At 47.0% G+C, this 23145-nt stretch overlaps 1 protein-coding gene across 1 annotated transcript in view; it reads left to right on the top strand.

The window, feature by feature from the left end:
- The window catches only part of CLNK (cytokine dependent hematopoietic cell linker), a 151122-nt gene that overhangs the window by 58522 nt on the left and 69455 nt on the right, over positions 1-23145 (top strand). The window contains exons 3-4 of the mRNA XM_019661144.1: positions 7672-7743; positions 16930-16958. Coding sequence (XP_019516689.1) covers positions 7672-7743; positions 16930-16958 — 101 coding nt within the window. The remainder of the gene's footprint in view (positions 1-7671; positions 7744-16929; positions 16959-23145) is intronic.

Raw genomic sequence — 23145 nt, forward strand, 5'->3', positions numbered from 1 at the left:
GCTCTCCTATTCAGCCATGCCGGCCTCCGCCCCTTGAGTCCGCCCCCTAGCCATGCTCGCGCTGCCAGGCTTTGGCCCTGCTGTCCCTGGGCCTGAGTGCTTTCTGGCAGATGCCCCATAGCTGGCCGGCAGCGCCTTCTCCAGCTCTCACCTTGCCCGCCAATGGAGTAGTCACCCCTGCCTGCACGCCTTTCTGTGACTGTCAGCCTTCTCCTCCCCAAGGGCAGGGGTCTTTTCTGTTCATTTCCAGGCAAGAATCTCTGTTTTGTTCACTGATGTATCCCAACCCCGGAGAAAAATTCCTGGCCCCTGCCGTGAACTCAGAGGGGGGAAAAATGTATTGTTGAATTCATTGTGATAAAGGTTTCAGCACCAATGTTCATTGACAACTTGATTCCAAGCACTCCTCTAAGCATTCTGCACGCATTATCTCATTTAATTCTCACAGTGCTCTCAAAATATAGCAAAATCTCAACACCCCCAGTGCCAAATGGTGCTATTACAGAGACCCTGGGAAGCACAGATGAGAGGATGTGTTATAATGATTAGCTCTCCGGCTTTGATTACTTTTTGATAAGCGCTTTGAAAACCAATGTTGCCAGGCAATGTGCAAAGATAATTCTGCAGCAGCTTAGAGCTCGTCAGGGTAGGAAAGCAACTGGGCACAAAGGGCAGCCCCTAACCCCTGCCGTAAGCCTGGGATCCTGGCCGCTCTCTGTTTCCATGAGACCCACCGTAATGTGGTAGAAAGAAAAGGCCATTGAGTCAGATATTGAGCCTGACTGAATCGCAGCTCGGGCACTTACAGCTGCGTGCCACAGGCAATGTACGTGGCCTCTCTGGGTTCCTTTTCTCCATCTGTCAAGTATAATGTATCGACAGGAATAATTGAGAAGAGTGGTTGACACCTAGTAGGATCTTTGGTCAGTTTGTCCATTACCTCTAGTTTTAGGGACTGATTTCAGACTTAGGCTTCTTCCTTGGACCATGATGCTGGACAGATCTGGTATAAATCTCAGCCCCATCACATCACACCATTCTGTGTTGAGCCCTTCCTGTAGGTGGGGCTCTGTCCTAAGAGGTGGGAAATGCTTGTACAGGAATGTCATTTTTTCACTGAGGGGTATGAGCAGGTTACTTGAGCTCTCTCAACACTCAGTTGCTGAGAGGATAAAACAAGATGTGTCTGAAACAAGAAAGCTTGCATTAGATGTTAATGCGTGTACCTCTTCATTGTAGAAATTTGGGGATATGGGGGGACATTATTACACTGCTTTTTTTACTTAGAGATTTGAGGGACCAGGCTCATCCTGGGACAGGCCAAGTGCTCATGATGGCTGTTATCGGGGTGCAAAGTGGGGGGCTATAGAGAGAGAACCGTGGGGAGAGGGTCAGGGACCAGAGCATGGAAGGGCTGTGGGCCATGGTCAGGACACGGACTATAACTGTAGGCAGTGCAAACACCAGATTACAGAATGAAGACCCCATCTGCAACATGGCGGATGGATCAGAGAGAGTGAGACACGATGTGACTGGGAGTAGAGACACAACTGCAGAAAGTACTAGCGATTCACAGGGGACAGCAGGTGGAGCCGAGCCCAGCAGGGGAAGGTGCTAAAACGTGCCAGTTTTCTCCTCGCATTTCCCTACCTTGCCTTGATTTCTCTTCCTTTCCTTGGACCCTCTGGAGGTGGAAAGTGTTGGACCAGGAGATGGAGAAAAGGATATTGTCTTGGGGGGCTCATTCTCTGGGAGCCCCTCCTGCATGTAAGCATGAGCTCCACTCCCACCCCCCCCACCCACCCCCACCCCTTTTCCTGCAGACCACAGGAGAAGGCTGTTCGCGCCCCCTTTTACTCTTGGGTTTTTGCTGGGTGTGTACTAACCAGGCACAAATCAAGTTTCTGTTTGGAGGGGGATTTTTTTATACACATATTGCTTTTTTCATGTTGTTTTCTATCACGCTTCCAGAATCTTTCAGGCATGACCATCTATAAATTAAATTCCACTATGAACACATCTGTGGACCTATAAAAAGGGTAATTCACTGTTGTCATTGTATTTGCTCATTACATACATTGATGATCTCTTAGAAGCGACATCCCCTGACAGTCAAGGCAGAGAAAAGAAAGGAGAAAGCATTTGAAAAGATGAAATATAGGCTTTTATTTTTTTTGGTTCACTTGTTTCCTTTTGCTGAATCCAAATTTAAACAAAAAAGAAAAGAAGGAAGCATAGTGATGGAGAATAACTAGGCTTTGAGGAGTGATCACTTTGTAGTGTATACAGATATCAAATTATAAAGTTGGATACCTGAAACTTGTAATAAAAAAAAAAGGAAACATTAAAAAAAATAGGAAAGAGGAAAGAAGTTTTATGGGATTTCCTGAAACCTGAACATAAGAGATTCAGGGTTACTTCCTTGGTTCCTAAGTTAGATTATCTTTCGTCTTTCTTTCTCTCCTCAAGAAGAATACAAATAAAAAGGGGAATTTATTTAAGAGGCACATAGAAAGGCTTAATTAGAAAACCAGCACTGGGGAAGCCAGGCCGAATGGCGGGGCCTTGAGCACCGCCGTGGAGCCCGGAATTGTGCCGGAACCTTCTCTGTCAGCATCGGCTATGCGCGGGCAGGTTAGTTCACTTCTCTGGGCCCAAGTTTTCTCATCTATAAAATTAACAGGTTCGAGCAGATGAGATCTACCTTTCCTTCGAGCCCCATGCTCTGAGGATCTTTAAAGCTATAACTCTGGGAAAGGAAGGAGCTAAATTCAGACACCGCCCTCCACTCTGCATCTGCTCCCGTAGGCGGCGCTGGTCTATTCTAGCATATTGTGGATCCACGTGCTGCTTTTATAAACAAGCATTAGTAATGTCCTCAGGAGATTCCTGCCTCCATCTCTGGGCCTTCTCGTGCACCAGCGTTTCCTCTGCTGCTATTCTGTGTGAAGGAAATGGCAGCAACACAGAGCTGGGAGACCTGTGCACACCAGTGATGACCATGCAGGTGGCAATCTGAAAATTGAAGCCTGATCTGTTCCCGCAGAGACACTGGAGCTGCTCTCTGAGTCAGGAACAGCTGGGGGAGGGACCCCGGGAGCCTGAAGGAGGTTCAGTGAGGGGCTACCTCCTGGCCAGGTGTAAGTCCACCAGGCAGCTGTCAGAGCTGAGCCCAAAGGGAAAATCAGGTCAGAGTCAGGTGGACTGTCCTTAAACTGGGTAGCCATTCAATGGGGGGTAAACGAAGGTAGGACACTAGGGGAAAAGGAGCAGCGGCCGAGGGGATGAGCTCCCGGCTCACTGGCGTGGTTCCCTCTCACATGGCTGCCAGCTTCATGACATCTTGTCCACTATGTCCCCAGTCCTCATACAGTATCCAGCACATGGCAGCTACTCAGTAACTCTTTGGCTTGAGGATGGCGCCGGGGTCTGCTTCCTAATTTCAATTCAGTTCAGGAAGACTTGAGTCAAAGTGCTTTGTTCCCATGACCAGAGACTGACCCTTCGGGAGCTGTTGCAGAGGATACAGGAGGAAAGGGGTCCAGGATGGGACTGGGGGCGTAGGACACAGGGCTGTCCCCCAAAACCCCTGGGCACCATAGCCTAGCCAAGTTGACACATAAAATTGACCATCAAAAGGTGTGAGTAGGTGAGGGACAGCAATTAGAACATCTCGTTGTGGTCAACTCATTATTGAGTGGACATTCCTCTCAAGTTCCTCTAGGAAGGGTCAGCAAGCAGCTCAAATCTTCAGGGGCCAGTCAGCTAATATAAAAAATGTAAGACAGAGCAGAGTGAATGGTGGGGTTTTATGAGCTTGAGAGAATAGGCCCTTTGTAAATATATTCAAATTCAAACTTTGAAAAAAACTTTGGGTGGCAAGAAGCCTGGGTATGCCCTTCAGTATTTCTGGGTTCGGTGCAAGCACAAAATAGGTGGCCAGCATCCAGGCTATCGTGTGTCAAACCCACAAGAAACGGAGTTTTGCTCAGGTGCTCAGGGAGCGTGCACCGCAGTTCCTAGGTGCAGAAGCCTAGGAAGAAGTTTGCACAGACCACCCATGTAGCTCAGGAACGAAATGGAAAGAACAAAATGGATGTTAACTACTTGGAGAAGTTGTTTCTGACTACTGATATGGTGGCTATTTTAAGGGAGCGATAAGTACAGCATTCTGCTGCTGCTGAAAAAAAAAATTGGTTATAATGGCCTCTCACATGCAAGAGTGAAGAGTTGGAGAGCGAGTTTATTCTGGTATTTGCTGGAGTCTTCTGGAATTAGCTGAAAAACTTGTGAAAATTGGTCTGACATTTTCAGGAGTCAGAGAAGGTTAAAAAAAATAGGCTGCAGAAAAATTCTAGCTGATTTGGTTTGTAGATTTGCAAAAAACCTTCTGGATGTTACTTAAGTGTCACCTCTACTCACACTTCCACATTGAGCAAGCAATATGTGCGGCAGACAGACACTAAAACTGCCCCCAGTGATCTCGTCTCCTGGTGCTCATGTTCCTCCCGTTCATTGTGAGCGAGGCTGTGGCTTCTTCTAAACAACAGGATAGGGCAAAATTGATAGGATGTCCTTTCCATGGTTGCATCACATAAGATTACATCCTTTCCTCTTATCTCCCTGGTTTGCTATTGTGATGAAGAAAGAGGCCATATTAGGGAGGCCCACGTGGCAAGGAACTGAGGGCAGCCTTTAGCCCAGGATGCTTAGGAACTGAAGCTCTTGGTCCAACAGGCCCTAAGAATCTGAATCCCACCAACAATCACGTGAGCCTAGAAGCAGATCCTTTACCAGGTGAACCCTCTAGGCTGACACCTTGATTGCAGCCTCAGCAGAAACCCTACAACAAAGGACCCAGGAAAGCCTTCCCTAAATTCTCAACCCACAAAAAGTGTAAAATAATAATGTGTATTGTTTAAGCTGCTAAGTTTGTGACAATGTCGATATACAGAAATAAATAACTACTACAGTACGGCACAATATTTAAGGGAGAAACAAAAGGTAATGGGACATCTCTTAAGAATGCTACAATAGCAGTGTATCCTTGTCCTTCTGAGGGCATAACAGAAACTAAGAGAACAGACTTGATAATCATAGAAGGATTGATAAATCACATCAGGGAGAAGAAAAAAAATCCATGGACTTTATAAGGAAGTAGAAAGTCTCGTGGACTGTACAAAGGACCAGGAAATCTTGTGGATGCCCAAATTAAGGTTCCTGGTGATGTGCGTGTAAAGAAAGAGTGAGAGATGACAGAATGGAGGTCATGGCTCGTGCAGGACTGTGTATATGAATATGATATCATGTTGGCAAGGCTGGACACAAAATGGATTCTCAGGAGACCCTTTGATACAGTTAGGGCTGCCATACTTTTTGGAGTGACTCCCCCTGTTGTCAAAGACCAAGGCTATTGTTTGGTGTTTATTATCCCAGAGGCTGAGAAAAGGAAGACAGCGTTATCTCTACAGAAGTACTTCAAGTCTCTGCAGCCAACCCGAGGTGATACAGGAAAAACAGCAGGCGATGGTGTCAGTATTTTCAAAGTTCTCATGAGGGACAGACATCTTGTACTTGGAGGCAAAATGACATAAATTGACTTGGTCAAGGAGGTCATATCACAAGGAGAGATGTGACCTGCTCTTGAACTATATGTTATGCAGTCATTGGCTACAGCATTCAAAACCCTTCATTGGGCACAGGAGGAAACTTCTGGCATTAAGGCCAATGACGTAACTCTAAGGCCTATGCAGTACTGGATTTGATAATGAGGTTGAGGTTTCTGAAGCAGTTGAGGCTTTTCAAGCAGAGAGGTGATTGATAGTGTTCTACATAGAATGGGGTTCTTGCCGCTGTTCGGTGCATGGATTAGAGGCCAGGAGGCCAGCAAAGTGGGGCGAGGGCTTTGGCCAGAGGCTGGGCTGGAGAAAATGAGAGCAGAGCTACAACTGAGTATTGCTCCTGGGAGTGAAGGGGGGACGGGCACAGAATGAGGGACATTTAGGGATCGATTGTTAGGATCCAGCAACAACTTAGCGAGATGGCAGTGATAGAGGGAAAATGCCCAGGATGCTGGTTTGGAAGCGAAGTGGGCATTGGAGCCACTCCCTGGTGAAAGGGCCTAGGTCCACTGGAGGATAATCAATGAGAAAGGCCCAGAAAATAGTTAGATGTCCATGTCTGGAACTTAAGAGAGAATCAGAGTTCAAATATAGGTTTATGAATCAAATTCTACCTGGATAAAAAAACAACAAAATTAATGAAATATATGAAATAATATAATAATTTTGAAATTATGAAAAAATAAAATAAAATAAATGATGAAATAATGCCAGCATCTTTCTAGCTACAGTGGCCAAATATATCCCAAAACTCACTAAATTTTCTATTCATCACATTGCACTTAATAGGCTACACACAAAATCCCGGATGGAGAGCGAGTCTTAGGTCATCATGAGGCACTTCCTGCAGCCCTTTGCGTGCACATTCATGCATGTCCAGTGAGGGCCACTGCAGGCCAGGCCCTGACCCAGGCTCTGGGGAGGCCCAGCCCTTCTCTCTGACCGCAGAGAGCTAGATGGCAGAGTAGCAGGTTTATCAGACACGAATACAAGCTACAAGTCATAACGAAAGTACAACTACGGCTCAGACAAGTGCTGTGATGAAACCAGTCTCAGCGGTCAGGGACGGTTTCTCTGAGGAAGCGACACTTGACTGAGCTCAGAAGCACGAATCAGAGAGAAGGAGAAGGAAGACAAGGGGCATTTCAGAAAGAGAGAACAGCATCTGGAAGAAAGAAGGGTAGGAAAAGTCTGAGGACTGAGAAGTTAACAAGTTCTGCCCACGTGGAGAGAGCCAGGAGGACGATGGGCCAGGGGCAGTAACCAGGTAGCTTTCAAGGATCCCTGGAGACAGGAAAGTACCCTCAGTAAACGGCTGATAAAGCTCATAAGAACGCCTACAAAAGAAAGGAAAGTATATTCCGCCTGGCTAATTAAATGAACCAAGGTGCATAATAGTGATGGTCTATGATCATGTATACCTTAATGAATTTTAGCAAATTAACTCAATTGAAAATAACTTAACCTCCTCATAGAAAATGCCACAGAGAAGTGCCTTAATTATATAGGAGTTCAATAAATCTTATCTGAATCCAAGCTGCTATTATTAAATAGTCTGTCTTCCTACACCGGATGATGTTTGCTAGTTTAGGGTCACGTTCCACTAACATAGGAAAGCATCTAGAACATTCCTTGGCCCACGGGCACTGTCCATGTTTGACAGCCTCCCATCAACCCTGTGGTGAAGGTGTGATGCTCCTCATTGTACAGAAACTCAGAGTTTCGGGAGGATCTCACAGTGACCCTGCTGACATGCGAGAGCAGACCCCGTCTTAACTGGGGTGTTTCTTCCATCCCATGCTACCGCCCCTTGCAAAATAAAGATCTCATGTTTAAAAAATAATAATTTAAAGTAATTGAATCACTTAAAATGCAGATTTTTGTCTTTTTAACCCCAATGGAAATGCTAAGAGAAATTTGGAAATATGTGTGAGACTTTAAATACTAAAATCAGGCTGGGCGGTTGTTTCTGTGAATGAAAGCACGTAATTAACTCTTCCCCCTGGCGTCTTACTGTTTCCTGACTATAATCTCTTTTCTTTTGTCCCAGGGGCAATAGAAGGACAACGAAAGAAGGATTCGGTGATTTGCAAGTCCAGAACGTCACTCTGCTGAAAAATAAGTGAGAATATGTTCTTGTGTATTATAGATGAGTGAAAAGTTTAATTCTGTGGCAACTAAGCACACACACACACACACACACACACACACACAGAGTTAATGTGAGAGAATTAGATTGCTGGCAGTGATCTCGGAGGTCACATGGCGACCAAGGTCCAGAAAGAGAAGGAACTTGATGTTGTCAACCTGCCAGCAGGAGTGTGATGCCGGTATAAGATCAGAAGCTCAAGCATCCATAGCACTTCAGACCAGGGTCACTTCTACCACCCACCCAGGTCTCTAAACAGCCCCAGAAACAGACACCATTGTTCGGCTGGTGAATGATTTAAGTGATGGCTCAGGGATGGGTCAGGCCACAGGTCCACGGTCAGGTGTCACACGCAAGAAGTCAAGAGGGAGACACCTGCCTGTATGGTTTCTTTTCTTTGTCCTTCAACTGAGTAAGACATTTACTGAGTAAGTATGGCCTCAGGTCTTGCACAGACTACTGAAGATGCAGAGAGAGGACAGAAAAAGTCCTAGCTTCAAAGGGCTCACGGCCAAGTCTTAAAGCTCAGGATGGGAGCTCATGTGATAAAGTCACTGAGAAGAGACTGATCCCAATGTCAAATCCAGCTGTGCGGTGGACCAACATTCTGACCCTAGGCAATAACCCAGTGCTCAGAAGGATTACAGGCTTCCCTGTGCCCAGCCACAGCTCCCTCACGGGCCCCGCCAGAGCTGTCTCTGCCCAGCGGTGCCCAGGGTCTCCGTGTGCTATACCAGTTCCTGCACCCCAGTCTATTTCAACTCAAGTCAGTTGCCAAACATTCATTCAATTCCTACCATGTGCCAGACACATGGAGCGTTCATGGGGCCCTAAGATTTGCCTGAAGAAATATTTTCCCTAAGCAGAGTGAGTGACTGCCTGTAAAACAGAACACTTGAAATATTTTCAAGACCACATTAAGCAAAGGAAAATCTGTGGCTGTTCTTCAATGTTTACATTACATTTAAATAATGCATTTTAAGTCTGTTTTTCTTACTTCATGACAATAGCGAGAGATGGGAGATGGAAGTGTGAGAAGCCTTCCTTCAGATGGAGATGTTTGCAGCAATTACATACATCAAAGTAATATTTACACTTACATTTGGGGGGAAAAAAAGATAGAGCAGTGCTTTTTTTTTTCCTGAAGCAAATTATTTCAGGATGTGTCATAGCATGCTCAAGATATATTAAAAAGAGCAACAGACGATGTTTCTGCAACCTGTTCCAAACCATTTATAAACCCAACTTAAAAAAAAAATTCCCATATCCATACAAATCTCTGTACCACTGCATATTTTATAATGAAAGTATTATATGAATATAAATTAGTATTTATAATTTATAAATGTCTGAAGACTATAGATTTGGGTCCACTGTCTTACTTCAATAACAGTTAAACCGATGTGCTCATCCTCCATACAAATTATAGTTATCAGCGTTTGATGGTGAAGGCCTGGGGGCGCTACAGGTGGGCAGTGCCAGGGAGTATAACGTGTCCATCAGGGCTGGAGTTAAATCTCCACCGACCTGCTTACTAGCGGGGTGACCTCTCTCAGACAAGCCCATTTCCACCTCAGTGCCGCAGCTATTTTAGAAATGGTATTTGGAAAATAATGAGTAGGCTGCCCTGTCCACCATGGCTCCCTGTGCCTGAAGCGGCTCCAGTGTTTGGGGACTAGATGAGTGACCTCTGTGGCGTGCCCAGAACACAGCAGGCCCTCAGTAAGTAACGAAGACTAGCAGGCACTGAGCGCGCACTGATCTAGGTGCTGTTGTAAGAGCATCTAGGAAGCATCTCACTGGATCCTAACAGCCCCACCCTTTTCTAGGAGCGAAGGATGCCGGGCTGAGTGGCTGGGTGTGGTAGGTAAGGGTAGACATTTACACATTATTACTAACATCTATAGCCACCTGGCACTGCCTGCCAGTGCCTTCACCACTGCCATCCCTGAGTTAGGGGCAGGAGTCAGCTCTCCCAACAGGCACAAAGGACTCTCCACTCCCACCCACCCCCAAATTCAAATACACGTGGACCTCCTAGTAACATACGAAGTAAAACACTAAGCTGAGTGCTCAGGCCCCCCCAGATGATACAGGAACAATCCAAGAAAATTACAGGATCACATCCACAGCCACTACCCACAGTCTGTCCACAATACTGAGATGAATGCATCCTAGGACGTCCCATGGGGGTCATCTGCCTAAATCCCCAATGTTCACTTCCGTACCACTTCGCCATGTGGGTACACACAGAAACATACCAATGGATGCTTTCCAACCAAGTTCGAACTCAAATCGATTGTTCAACACCTAACAAGCACCAGACACCATGAAAGGAACTTTGACACTTAATCCTCGTGATAATGTCCTGGTGCGAGTAGGTACTGTTATTGCCATTTTATAGATGAAGAACAAGAACCTGAGAGAGGTTTCTGGGTCATAATCCCAGAGCAAACAGCGGGTGACAGTGGGATTTGCATTCAGAGTCTAACTCCAATCATGTGTCATTTCTGGGGCCTAACTCATCACAACTTTCTCTTATGTCAGTAAATACACGTGAATCTCACCTTCTGGTCCCATGAGTTTAACAAGCTTGTGTCCAGACGCTCCACTACAGAGAAGGCATGTGTTCACTCCCCAGGAATCTCCACATTCATAACAAGGAAGGCTTTAGCGGCGCTTCCTAGAGTGCGGTCCCTGGACCAGCACCACCAGCGACCTTCTCCAAAGTGCAGATCCTCAGGCCCCGCCCACTGAATCAGAAACGCGGGGGTTGGAGGCATCCATGCTTCAAGAAGCCCTCCTGAGGATTCTAATGCCCATTCCAGTTTGAGAACCTTGGCTTTGAGCATCCCTACTGATAATGCAAGCTTTGGAGCTGGAGTAAGAGCCCTCTGAACCCAGCACTTGCTCTGCCCCTACGACCCTCTATGTCACAGTCAATAGGATGGAGAGAGAAGATATAAAATAGGGATGAGGTGCAAGAGGGTAGGAGGGTGTGGGACAGAATGGTCTCCCCACCTGGGAGAGACCACGGCACTGGGGCCTGGAAGAATCAGAGATGTCGGCATAGCCTCCGCCGTCCAGATGCTCAGTCCGTGGTGGGGGAACCGTAAAAAGAATATATAACAGATCATAAGACACTGTGCCATGAGCCATGACAGAATCAAGCGCAGGCCCTATGGGAGTACAGCGGAGGCTAAGGACCAGGGTGGCTAAGGGTTTGCTCAGGTTCACATTCTGGCGAGTAACAGAGTCAATGTTCCCAGCCACGTCTTCACCTTCCACGTGCAAGTCTCCTTTGCCTTTGCAGCTCTTGGCCATGCGGTTATTAACAGTGTCGCTCACACCTTGTCCATTCGGATCCTTCTTAACGCCTCGCCTCACTGGCTGTCAGCGTTTTCCCTTCTGCCACTAACACCGGCAGCCAGGGTTCATTCCAGGGGGACAAGGAGCAGGTAGCTGTAAGTTCTCAGGGCCCACGAGGGCCAGTGCTCATCCTTTGGGAGCCCGCCTCCCTGCTCTCTTCCCTGTATGAGGAGGCCTCCTGCCGGCCCTTCCCAGAGACAAGCCAGGCGGCCACTGCTGCTTGTCTGAGCTCAACCGCTGTGGTTTCGCCCCACCTGTTCTCCAGCTACCCTGGGACTCCATGGCACTGGGGGATCCCTAAGGATCACTCCGCTCCCTCCAGCCCCCCCTCACTGGGCAGGAAGTGGAGTGGCCCCCAGAAGATCTAGCAAGCTGACAGCTCTACGGAGGGACCAAAGGGCTTCCACAGAGAATGCTTCGAACATAGTGTGGTGTCCCACCAGCTTTGCTGTGGTTGTCCACAAGGAGCTGTTACATAGTAGTTGCTCAATAAACACTGTTGAAGGCGAGTAAGAAGCAGGGAGAATAAAGTCAGGACCCACGAGGATACACCGGGGTGCTGTTAGTGTGTACGGGTCCCTGTGCCTGGCACATACCAGACTTAAATAGATGAAAGGAACTTTAAACAGAGGCAGAAACATGGAAACAAGACGCGAGAGAAGCCAGAACACGTGGGGCAGGGGCAGAGAGAAGGTGGAGGAGACTGTGGACTCTGGGGCTGACCTGCCCCCTGGAGCGAGACCAGGCGCGGCAGGCCGCCAGCTCTGCGGCTCTCACTTAGCAGGTCAGCCCACCAAGATGCCAAGTACATCTGTTCTCGTCTTTTAATATTTGTCAGGGACATGGATGGCTTACAGGTTACAAGATGTGTTTCATGTCTTCAAAGAACTTAAAATCTAGTTGAGGAAAGAAAAAAAACATAAGGTTTTTAAATACGACCTTTAAACAAGAAATTAATAGTTATACACTGCCTTTTAACTATGCTAAGTATGTCATTAGAGCAAGAAGTGCCACAGGTGGGTAGAGGAAGAAGGCCACGGGCCGGCAGGCAGGTCCTGGGGTGCAGGGGAGGGGGGTGCCTCCAGCCGACGGGGTCTTTGGAGACATGAGCGTTTGCAGTTCTGAATGGGGCCACACACTTTCCCAGGACCCCTTCAGGGAACTGCATACTCCCAATTTTTTTTTTCTTTGTAAAATTCAATAGAAAAGAGGAGATTGTTGAAACTAATGAAGGATTCCTTTGACAAAGAACGAACCCAGTTATTCACTTATGAAATATGAGCCTTGACCTGATTCCACTTTCGTGTGAATTTCATCTGCTTCAAAGTAATATGGGGTAGGAAGATACTCCCCAGTCTTGCACTTACCATGAAAAACAACGCAGAGTCTGTTCTGGGGTATTTGGGTGGGATGTGTGCACACGTGCGGGACAGGCTCCTGCTCTCTGCGGACACCGCTTGGCCTTGTTGGGATAGGACAGGTCTGCGTACGAACCCAGCCTTGGTCTGCAGCGTGTCTCGAGGCTGTCTTACCCTTGAGATGCCCCTCGTATCTCTGCTTCGCTGGGCATGTGTGCATTCATTCATTCTCAGTCAACAACACATTGTTGTGCATGGGCCACGTAGCAGGCACGGCATTAGGTACTGGTCTCCCTTTTAGGAGATGGGGGCCCAGTGTAGGAAGTTTGAGAAGTCATGCTGTGCTCTGTTCTGCTTATGAGCGTGGGTTCCATGGGGCAGATGCCTGACGATAGAGGAAGGCTTTGGTGGCCACTCTCACTGCAGAGGCCATCATGACCTCTTACTCAGACGTCTATACCCCAGCCCTTCCCTCTCCAGTCCGTCGTAGGTGCTCCTCCGCTATTTTTCTGAGATGCAGCTCTGAGCATCCTTGACCCGCTGCCTCCAGGTGGACACAGTCCTTCCAGCTTATCCTTCAGCTTCCCTCCTATCTGCGCACACTGCGCATCTCCAAACCTCAGCTCTCACAGCTCCCTGATGCAAACGCTCCACCGCCCTCCAGGTAGGGGAGAGGAAGGAGGTGCCATCAGACAGTCCGGGTGTGAAAGGTCTCACTCCTCCAGGGGCTCACTTGGGCCTCAGTCCATCTACCTGCAGAGGGAAAGGTCTATGCATGATCCCATTGGGCACTAACATCCCATTAGCCCTAAAATTCATATAAAGATACTGCCCACCAGGAATTACAAGGAGGTTTGGGTAAAGTACACAGTGACTGACACAGTACAGACCTTCAGATACAGGGAAGAAGGAAACGGATTTAGAACTTTAGCTCCACCTTCTTTGCCCCCTCTAGTTTATATTAAAAATGCCTTTTATAATTCTTAAAAGTATCGGTTGTCTTCCAAACACTAGAGAATTTTATTCTCACGCAGTCTTTTCATTTCAGGGGCAGATCTGAAAGTGAGGCGGGGAGCTGAACCCGTTAATCTTGGAGGTTTAGGAGAAGGAGAGAGCTGGCAGGGTGAAACCACCCTGACCGTTTCCCAAGGGTTTTGCTACCGAAGTCTGCACCAGCCATAGGTGCCAGGGGACACCCAGAGGGGCCCACATCCCAGGGGTGATGAAGAGTCAGTCTCCGTGCCAGGAGCTTGACCCTGGAGACAAGCCCGAGCCCCGTCTCTATGGGACCGAATAACACGCCATCCAAACTCTGTTCCCATGGATCAGAAAAACTCAGCTACGTCTTCCTACTTCATCAGATCCAGGTCTCCCAGGTAGTGGGGGTGGGGGGGGGTGGATGAGTTTAACTGAGTACCCTTTAAAAGTCAAAAGTTATTAAACATATTAAATTATTAAAAAGTAGTAAACATTTAAAATAATTCAGAAATTAAAAACCTGTATTTGTAACCAAGTAAATATTAAAAACCAAAAACCTCTGGAGGTCAGCCCTGCTCATCTTCCGCGAATTCCCCCGCCACGTCCTAGACACCTGCCTACACAAGCCAGAAATACAGAGGAAAGCCTGCCTCGCTCAGGCCCAGATGTGGAAGGGCGTGGGGGGTGGAGGCGGGGTAGAGGGGCGGCTGCCAAGCTGTAACACCATCCAGCTGTGGCCAGTCCGCACATGGCGGTGTTATTGATGCTGCTGACGACAGGACACCAGGGTGCATCCTTGTAATTTCCTGGCAAGAGGCAGCTTGCTAACACATGGGCCTTGCTTGAGCACAGAGAAAACACAGGGAAATCTCCATGTACTTTGCTAGCAGCGTCTTTTCATTAATCACCCTGGGCTGTCGAGCGGCAAAGAGTGTTAACACACAGGAACCTTTCCACAAAGGCTTGTCAGCTGCTGGTGTCCACAGCCACACTCCAGCCAGACAGAACTGTGGCATCCAGGATGCCTCTGGGGACCCAGCCCTTCCCAGGCCCTGAGCAGCAGGCTCAGCCTTTCTCTTCTCCTCCCCACCCCCACCCCCACCCGCACCCACCCCTTGTGAGCTCAGCTGGAATAACAAGCCATTCCCTGCTTTGCTGATGCTGCCTCTGGTAATTCATTTGGCTTGCACTGACGCAGGCAAGGAGACCCCTGGGGTGCAAAATCCCGGAGGGTATAACATATGAATGAGCACCATCGCTCTGGGACCCCAGCACCGAGAGCTGAGTGGATCAGATAAGCCTCTTTCAGGCAGCACTGACAATTGCAAACTCCCAGACACAGAGAGCTCACGGCCTGAGTTGCTGCTCTAGGCTCGTAAATAATAAGGGATTTAGAGTGGGACAAATCCGGCTCTGCCTAGTGCTTGCTGCCACGTTAGGCAAGTCACTTCACTCTTCTAAGCTTTAGCTGCATCTGCAAAGCGAGAAAGCCTTCCTCCAGCCTGAGCCCAGCCTCACCCAGTGTCCCTGACAAGCACTTTCCCTTCTGCAGAACCACTGCGTTTAGGCGTCAAAAGGCTTCGGTTCTGCCTCCAAGAGTCTGAAACTTGGAAGCACGAATGAGGCAACATTACTTCCAAAGTGCTTTTTCTAGCGTTAACAGCCTTTGATTCTAAAATCCACATGAGGTCAAGATAAGAAAAAAGACAGAACCCTAATCTCAAAGCTACAGTTCTCTCTAGGAGCCCGACAAGAGTGTGTCGGGTTCCAGAGCCCCAGACTCAGACATGTGTGCTGCCAGCACTGGACACACTAGCCATGGACACTGCTGGCCATGGCCACAATGGATACGGCCATAAACACGTATCATTTCCATCTAATGCAAGTCTGGGGAGAATTTTGAGGCCTTAATCAAAGACCAACAGTCAGGGAAGAGGCCATGTGTTGAAAGTGTCAGGAGAGAGCTCTCGGGCCCCAGATAAATGACCAGCCTTCCTGGCTGACTTACTGTTAATTTTTGCAGAATCTCAGGCAACTTGAAAGGGTGCCAAGAGCTAACCACCAGGGTTCTGAGATCACAGCTGCACAGTTTCTGCAAAGTCTGACCCAACACCACCTACAGGCTGGAGCTGGGAGAACAGGCAGGCGGGTGACAACTCCCTTTCTCTTTGGGAGACTGGGCCAGTGGGGGGGCCCTCTGAACCCTCGTTTCCTCATCTGTGGACTTGGAACAAGTCTAGCTACCCCACAGGGTTGTTTTGAATATTAAAATGGGGGAACAGAAGGCAACAGCGTGAGCTGGAAGTTGGACCCGTGGGCTGTGGTCTCCTGGTTACTAACATCTCCCTGGCTTAACTGTTCTGCGCCCAGTGTCCCCACCACCAACCAGGCCTCGTAAATATTTACACCTGGTGTGTGTCGCGATGCTCAATTAATTGCTCCTGTGACGCAGGTTGTGAGCCCCGGAGGGAAGGTGCAAAGCCAGGCCCAGGGGATGGTAAAGGCACAGCAGACAAGGTGACTCACAGAAGACACGTCCTTTGAAGCTTTCCATTGCCCGGGGCTTTCCAGACCATTGCCCAAAATCAGGGGAGAGGCGCTTCCAAAAGCACCCTGTCCAAGGGCGAGTGGGGTGATCAGGCAGAGCCCTCATGGAGAAATGACAAAGATGTGTACAGACAGCTTACCACAGAAGAGATGCAAATGACCTGAAACCCTTTGATAAAGACACCAATAATAATTCAATCTCAGTAGCCATCCAAAAAGTGAGGCAGGGAAAACAAGGGGACATGGAGGCAAAGTGGTTTCAAAGGATGGATTTCATGCTGGTGAGATATAGGGAGATGTCACTTCTCACCTGGGCCCTACAACACGTATTAATGCAGCTCATCCTGGGTGATATGCACCCAGGGGTCAGGAGGCCCACGTTACCTGCCCCCCTTCATTGCACTTGATGGAGTCTCTCCATGGAACTATTCAGCGTTGAGGTTAAAAACACAAAATGGATGCACACTGCAACATTGCTAACAATAGTCAAAATGAACCAGACCCTAATTGCCCTCTCCAAAAACCATACAGCCCAAAAATGTTTTTGAATAACAGCGAAAGCTATACAACGTGTTTTTAACATCAGGACCCTGCACATTCTTCTATGCTATGTTGATACCTACTCATATGTATTTAAATGGACACAGACATCCTCACTCACACCTGCACGTGTGACAAGGAGATTTGCCAGACTTGGTGTTGATTGTTGTTTACATCTAAGTGAGTTGTTCTATTTTCTACATGCTCTGTCACGAGACGTTACTTTAGGTCTAGAAGAATGCCAACATCAGGAAATGGTTCCATCGGTTGATCCGGGAAATGGCCTTTGATGACTCCCCACCCCTTCCGAGGAGGTCTGTGAACTACGTGCGGCTGACACTCACCTTGGTTCTCTTTTCTGCCCTAGGTCATGGCCTCGGCTCAATAGTGCCACAGGTGAGTCAGGGGGCCTCAGCCCCCTCAGTGGGTGGGAATGTCGGCTCGGGTCTGTTAGACTCTTCCTTTCGTTCTTTCCTTTCTTTCCTTTGATAAAGCCACAGGCCTGTTCAAAATGATGTGAGCGGCTTGTGGTCTTTCCCTCTGGTTACTGCCAGCGTACAGCCTGGCCTGTGACTTCCACAAGCACTGGAAGCTGGCAGATCAGGCGGGCATCCTGGCTCTGCACTTGTTAGCCTGGGCTGAAGCACACCTCCCTCTGAGCCTGGGTCTCTTCCTCTGTATAATGGGTGGAAGTCTGCCTAAGTGCCAGTATCGTGGCTACTTATTAGTGTTTGTCCAACTAAACTCTACATAATGGGCTCCCCCCAAGAAAAAAACAATGTGTGTTGCATGGATGAATGCGTCAGAAACCACATTTTGTGCTTCTGCTGCCTTTCTTCTCCGAGCCTAGGTCCTGGTCCTGGCATTTCATCACAGCCCCTTTCAGGTGTGACTAAGAGGCTATACTATTCATCTTAGAGCATTACTATGTCAAGAAAAGTCCCATAGAATTTCCCTAGAAAGCTGGTGGCTAAAAATGATGACCGGAATGAGACAAAAAAAAAAGAGAGAAATGGACAAGAGAAAGTGTGCAAAGCAGTGATCAAATCATAGGGTGTAATCAGCAAATTAATTCAAATCCAACAGCCCGTGTTGGAGCGTTTAACCAGCACCCAGCATGTCCCCCATAGCAGTGAGGAGAATGGGGGAAGTAAAGTAAAAATTGCAAGTATGAATCTAAATAAGAAATGAGCACCAGCTCCAATCCCCCTGACAGAACACGTTTCTATCAAGCTTCCCATCCTGTCCCCACAAAGGTTATGTTCTCTCAGGATAGATGCTTCCAGATTGTACTAGAACCTTCATTCTCCAATACACCCCCTCCACCCGCTTGCCATCTCTCATCCCACCCCACCATCCACTTCGCGTCCTGTAGAAAATTCTAAAGGGGGTGGTGCCCCGGAATGAAGTTGCTAATCTGATGCCATGGTTGGTGAATTATAAACCACGGGACCTGCAAATGTAGGCCTTGCCCCTCACTCTCCACCTGCATTAAGGTAGAGAAAAACTGACAGGCTTTCTATTTCATTAACAGCATTCTAGAGACATAAGCAGATAAAAGAAAACCAATCATACCCCCTAAAAAAAGTCCACTGAGATACAGCTGCCCAGGGCTGCCCACACACACTCAAGTCTAAAATACTGCCAAAATACTCCTCAGCAGCACACCACACCACCCGCCTTTGCATGCTGACAAGCCTCTGCAAGTGTGTATTGGACTCCCACAGAACTGATACAATTAAGGATGCCCGTGATGATTGACATAAGAGGCTGCTCATCACAGTGAAAGTGATAACATTCCTAGATACTAGATATCTAGATATTGCATTTTTTTTTGCCACGGGATTAGTTGAAAATATGGTGGGGCATCCATGAGAATACTATGTAGCTGTTCAAAATCATGTGGTGGAAGCAGATTCACAGGCTTGGATGTGTTTACAGCATGCCTCTCTATGAGAGAGCAGGCAGGAAAACTGCACACAGTGTGATCCTATGCACATAGGCTACAGCACGTGGGTGTGTGCGGGTGTGAGTGATTTGACTATACTTGAACATTTAGAGTGGTCGTCGTAGTAGGGAGACATTATGGTGACTTTTATTTATTTTTTTGCTCTCTATATCTTATACTTTTTCTACAGCGGCATATATTTTATATACTAAAAACAACCTATCTAGCATATATTTTATATGCTGAAAACAATATATCCAAAACAAAAATAGTCCAAGCCTGGAGAAGACAACCACATATTCAGATTTGACAATCTGTCGATATCAATCCCTTCTGTGAGGGTGGTGTGTAGAGAACAGTGCCATGCTTTTCCGTGAAATAAACTCAAGCGTTCTTCTCCTTCCCCTGAATAAAGAAAGAAATTGTAAAAGATATTCGTATTTAGAAAATTCTGTCTTAAGTTACCATACACAATTAAAACCCCAGACAAGGATACATTTTGGTTGATTCAATTAGCCAGAAAAGAAATTTTTTTTTGTCCTGAAACATTTGTTTGTTTGTTTGTTTGTTTGTTTGTTTGTTTGTTTGTTTGTTTGTTTTAGTTTTCTAAGAAAAGAGGTCTTGAAGGCTGGTTTTTCCCACTTTTAAAAGAAAAGTTAATAAGGATTTTAGAACTAGAGGGAGGACAGTCAGGTAGGGAATATGTGAGCAGCTGGTGCCCCCTGCCGGCCCTTTCTAGATATTGCAACACCTGCGTTAATTGGACAGAGGCTGGTTCTCCCCAAGAAGTTGGGGAAACTGGTGGACAGAAACAGATTGAAAAATTGACAGTTGAATTGCTGGACAAAAGTGTTCACCCCATTCTTGTAAGCATAAGCCAGAATTTCAAATCATTCAAGGTCGTTAAATTCAAGGATTAAGGATTATCTTAAAAATTCAGTGCATATCAGTTAAAAACTCATGTTCTCAAGCCCACCCCAGGGATTATGCTTTGACAGGCCTATAACGAGACCCAAGAATCCTTTTTACAATGATCTTTTTATAAGATCGTTGCAATTCAGGTAGTTCTAAGACGATCTTTTGAGGATCACTGGCAGAAGCAAAAAAAAGAAAGAAAAAAAAAGGAAAACTACCAAGACTATGCTCCCAAGAAGCTTCTGCTTCTGTCAGCTATCTGGATGATGACTGTCTCAGAATATTTCATCTGAATTTCTGGGGATCCCCCGAGAAACATACGGGAGGCAGCTGCCTGATCACTCACCACTCGTTCGTTCATCCATCCACTTATTCAAGCAATTGGTGGTAGCTGTCTGTGTGACAGATGCTACAGCCAGCTTCGGACACAGGTTTTTCAAAAAGAAAATGAAGATGGCGAGTCTTGAGGACTCCGCTAGTCTGAGGTTCTACGACCGTGCTTTACAGGTAAGAAAATTAGGAACTAGAGCAGGGACTGAACTTCCAAAGGCCACCCAGTGAGAACGTTAAGGCTGTTCTCCCAGCTCACTAAATGCTTCCCGCGTAGCTATTTCTGTGAGCTTGGACTATCAGTGCTTAGAATTTACAACTCATAATCTTCCCATCAGGAGACCGAGCTTCAGCGAACAAAACTGAAATGCTCAGAAGAGCTAGATGACTGAGCTGGTAGGTAGATAGATAATAGATAGATGGTGATAGATAGATAGATAGATAATAGATAGACAGATAGATATATATAGATAGATAGATAGATGATAGATCGATAGATAATACAGATGAAAGAGGATAGGTGACATATAATATATAATACAATAGATATATCTAACATACATACATTATGTGTATGTGTGTGTATTCCATCTCTATTTCTGTCTCTTTTCCTTCCTACTTCCCTCTTTTCTTCTCTCTTCTTTCTCTTCTTCCCAAATATAAGTCATATAGTCAAGGCTCATTGGCCATTATAATCCTTTACTCAGAGAGAGTGAAAGTGAATATCAAGCAGCTCATTCCTGCCTTCCTGTAGCCATGGACTGATGCCACACGGAAGATGGTTTAAAGTTAGTTAGGAACGCGCCAGGGTACAGGGTGTGGGCAGCCCTAATTCTCATCATAGTGAGACAAAGGTCAGGTTGATGCTGTCTGTCCCCAAATAATTTCGATTTCCAAAAAGATAAAAATTAAGAAAGGCAGCACAGGGTAGAGGAAAGAACCCAGGGCTGTGAGTCTGGATCCCAGAATTTGAACACTGGTTTTCTCATGACACCAGCACATCCTAAGACCTGAAAAGGAGAGAAAATGGAAAGAAACTAACATATACAGAGTCCCTAGTGTGTGCCTGGTGTTTTATAAACTTGTGTAACTTAGCCACAGGGAAGCAGTTTTATTACAGTCACTATAGAGGTAAACAGCGCCCCAGAGAAGTTACAGGAGCTGTGAAGACCCCAAATCCATCACAATACACTTGGTGTTGTCTGCCAAATGTTTTTGGCCTCACTGCTTTTCACCTTTAAAATGAGGGGGGTCGACCAGATGCTGGCGGACACTGAACGCCTGAGCTTCACAGCTGGGAGGGACCCTAGCTTGAAGAACCCTTGCAAAGGAGCGACAGATGCGCGGTAACAGAGTTGAATGTTGAAAAAGACACATGTTTTGTTTTAAAATAAGCACTAAATAATGAACAAGTTCCTACTGTAGATCTGAAGCAGCAAGTCCTGAAGGATCTGGATTGAGTGGAAACGATTTGGTCATGAAGTTGAACTTGATAAGAGAGCTCAGAGCTCAGCAATTCGTTAGTGGGGCACAAGTCAGGGCGTTACTTTTCTTCAAACTTCTCAACGGCTATTTGGAAGATACCACGATTCCCACTGTACATGTTAACATTAGTTAGCCGAGGCTTATAAGCTCGCCTGAGGTCCCATCTCCGGAAAGTGACCCGGCCACAGATTTGAACCTGGAACTCCTCATTCGACTTCCATGAAGTAACGCCTTTCCGCTTTTGATCAGAGTTTCTGCTAGGTTACTGGTGAGCTCCAAAGCTGATAAAACATGAAAAGCTGCCAGACATTTTTAAAAAAAGAAATCACTTTAGAAAATAAACATGGCAGATGTTTTTGTTTTTTTTCTCATGTAAGTCAAGTCCAGAGGGGAGATGTCTGAGGCCGTTTGGCATCTTGATTCCTTGAGTGCTCCCGCTCCCCATCTCCCTCCCTCCGGTGTATTGGCCTCAATCCCAAGGCCCAAAACAGTGATATCTGTGCTCCAGGCAGCAGGAGAGACAAAGGGAAGGGAAAGAAAGAATAAACAGCATAAAATGACTTCTCTTAAGCAAGCTTCCTGGAAGTCATGAGTTGACTTTCCACCTCTTTCATCGACCAAAACTTGGACTCATGGCCACGAGGAGATACAAGGAAGATCAGGATGTGTAGTAAGGACTCACTTTAGGTGGCCCTGTACCCAGCTAACTGTCAGGGGTTCTAGTACTGAGAAGACAGGGAAACGGGCGGGCGAGACACACAGCTGTCACTGGTGGGCATTTGGGTTCACTGGCTTCTTGCTTTGCTCCATATACTCATGAGTAAGTCCAGCTGGCAGCCTCTGAAGTTGGAGTCAACCTTAACCCCTCTCCCAAGCCCAGACCTCTCTCCCCATCTCCCTCCCTCGGAAAACTTGTGAAGAAATGAAAACGGAAGTTAGTTTTGCTTGGGGAATTTGTTTGAATGTGACTATCCCATAGAAACAGCACTTGGGGTTTGGCCAGCTACCCTGGCCCTGTAAAGGTACTAGATGGGGCACAGACAGGGCACTGAAGTTCACGGAAGTGTTTACAACTGAAAATAGTCGGCATCTCCAACTTCATCCAACTGACGTGGCCCATCGTCCAATGAGATGGGAGCCTGAGCTTCTCAGTCAGGAATTTTCAGGCTTTAGTCTGAATGACGTCTCTGTAGGAGCTTGTGTAGACAGCAGCTGGTTTGCGCTGGGGCCCCGGGTTTTCTTTATCTCCTTTTTTTTTTTTTCAGCACCCAAGATGAAAATGGTCAGGGACCTTCATTTCATGGGTGTTGGCCATACGCCTTTGCCGTACGTCTGTGGGCATGAGAAGAGGTGGCTAAGATGATGGCCAAAAGCTGGGGCAATTGCTTCCTGCCAGTCAGGAAAGCCCCTGAGTTTTACATGACACACATTTATCGTCACTTCCCTCTTAAAAATAGCATGCAAGGGAATGTTGTCTTTTCTACAAAGGGGCACGCAGAAGTCAGTTATGCTCGGGAGCTGCCTGGTGTCAGTGGGTGATGAATGACCCTCCACAGACACGACATGAGCATAAGTCTTCCAGGACGGTGATGTGAAAAGCAACTTCGTCTTCTCAGAAAATGGCTTTCTGAGATGCCAGCCTATCTTTAAATCCCAGGAAGACTCAAAGACCTGGAAGCATTTGTGTGTGTGTGTGTGGGGGGTAATTTGGTGGGGATTGGGGCCCAGCAAGAGGAACTGTCAAACTCAAGTTCACTCAGCAAGGTTGGAGATCGGGTTCTACTTGAAGTTCTATTGTTAGTTCCCAGTTTTGGGGTGTTCCCACTGGACCCCTCACTCTAATTCACAGTGGGCTATTCATTTTTGGTGCACTTGCCATGCACTGGGTTATAGGAGCGAACAAGA

The sequence above is a fragment of the Hipposideros armiger genome, unplaced genomic scaffold, assembly GCF_001890085.2.
Source record: "Hipposideros armiger isolate ML-2016 unplaced genomic scaffold, ASM189008v1 scaffold_337, whole genome shotgun sequence".
In the NCBI taxonomy this organism is placed as follows: Eukaryota; Metazoa; Chordata; class Mammalia; order Chiroptera; family Hipposideridae; genus Hipposideros; species Hipposideros armiger.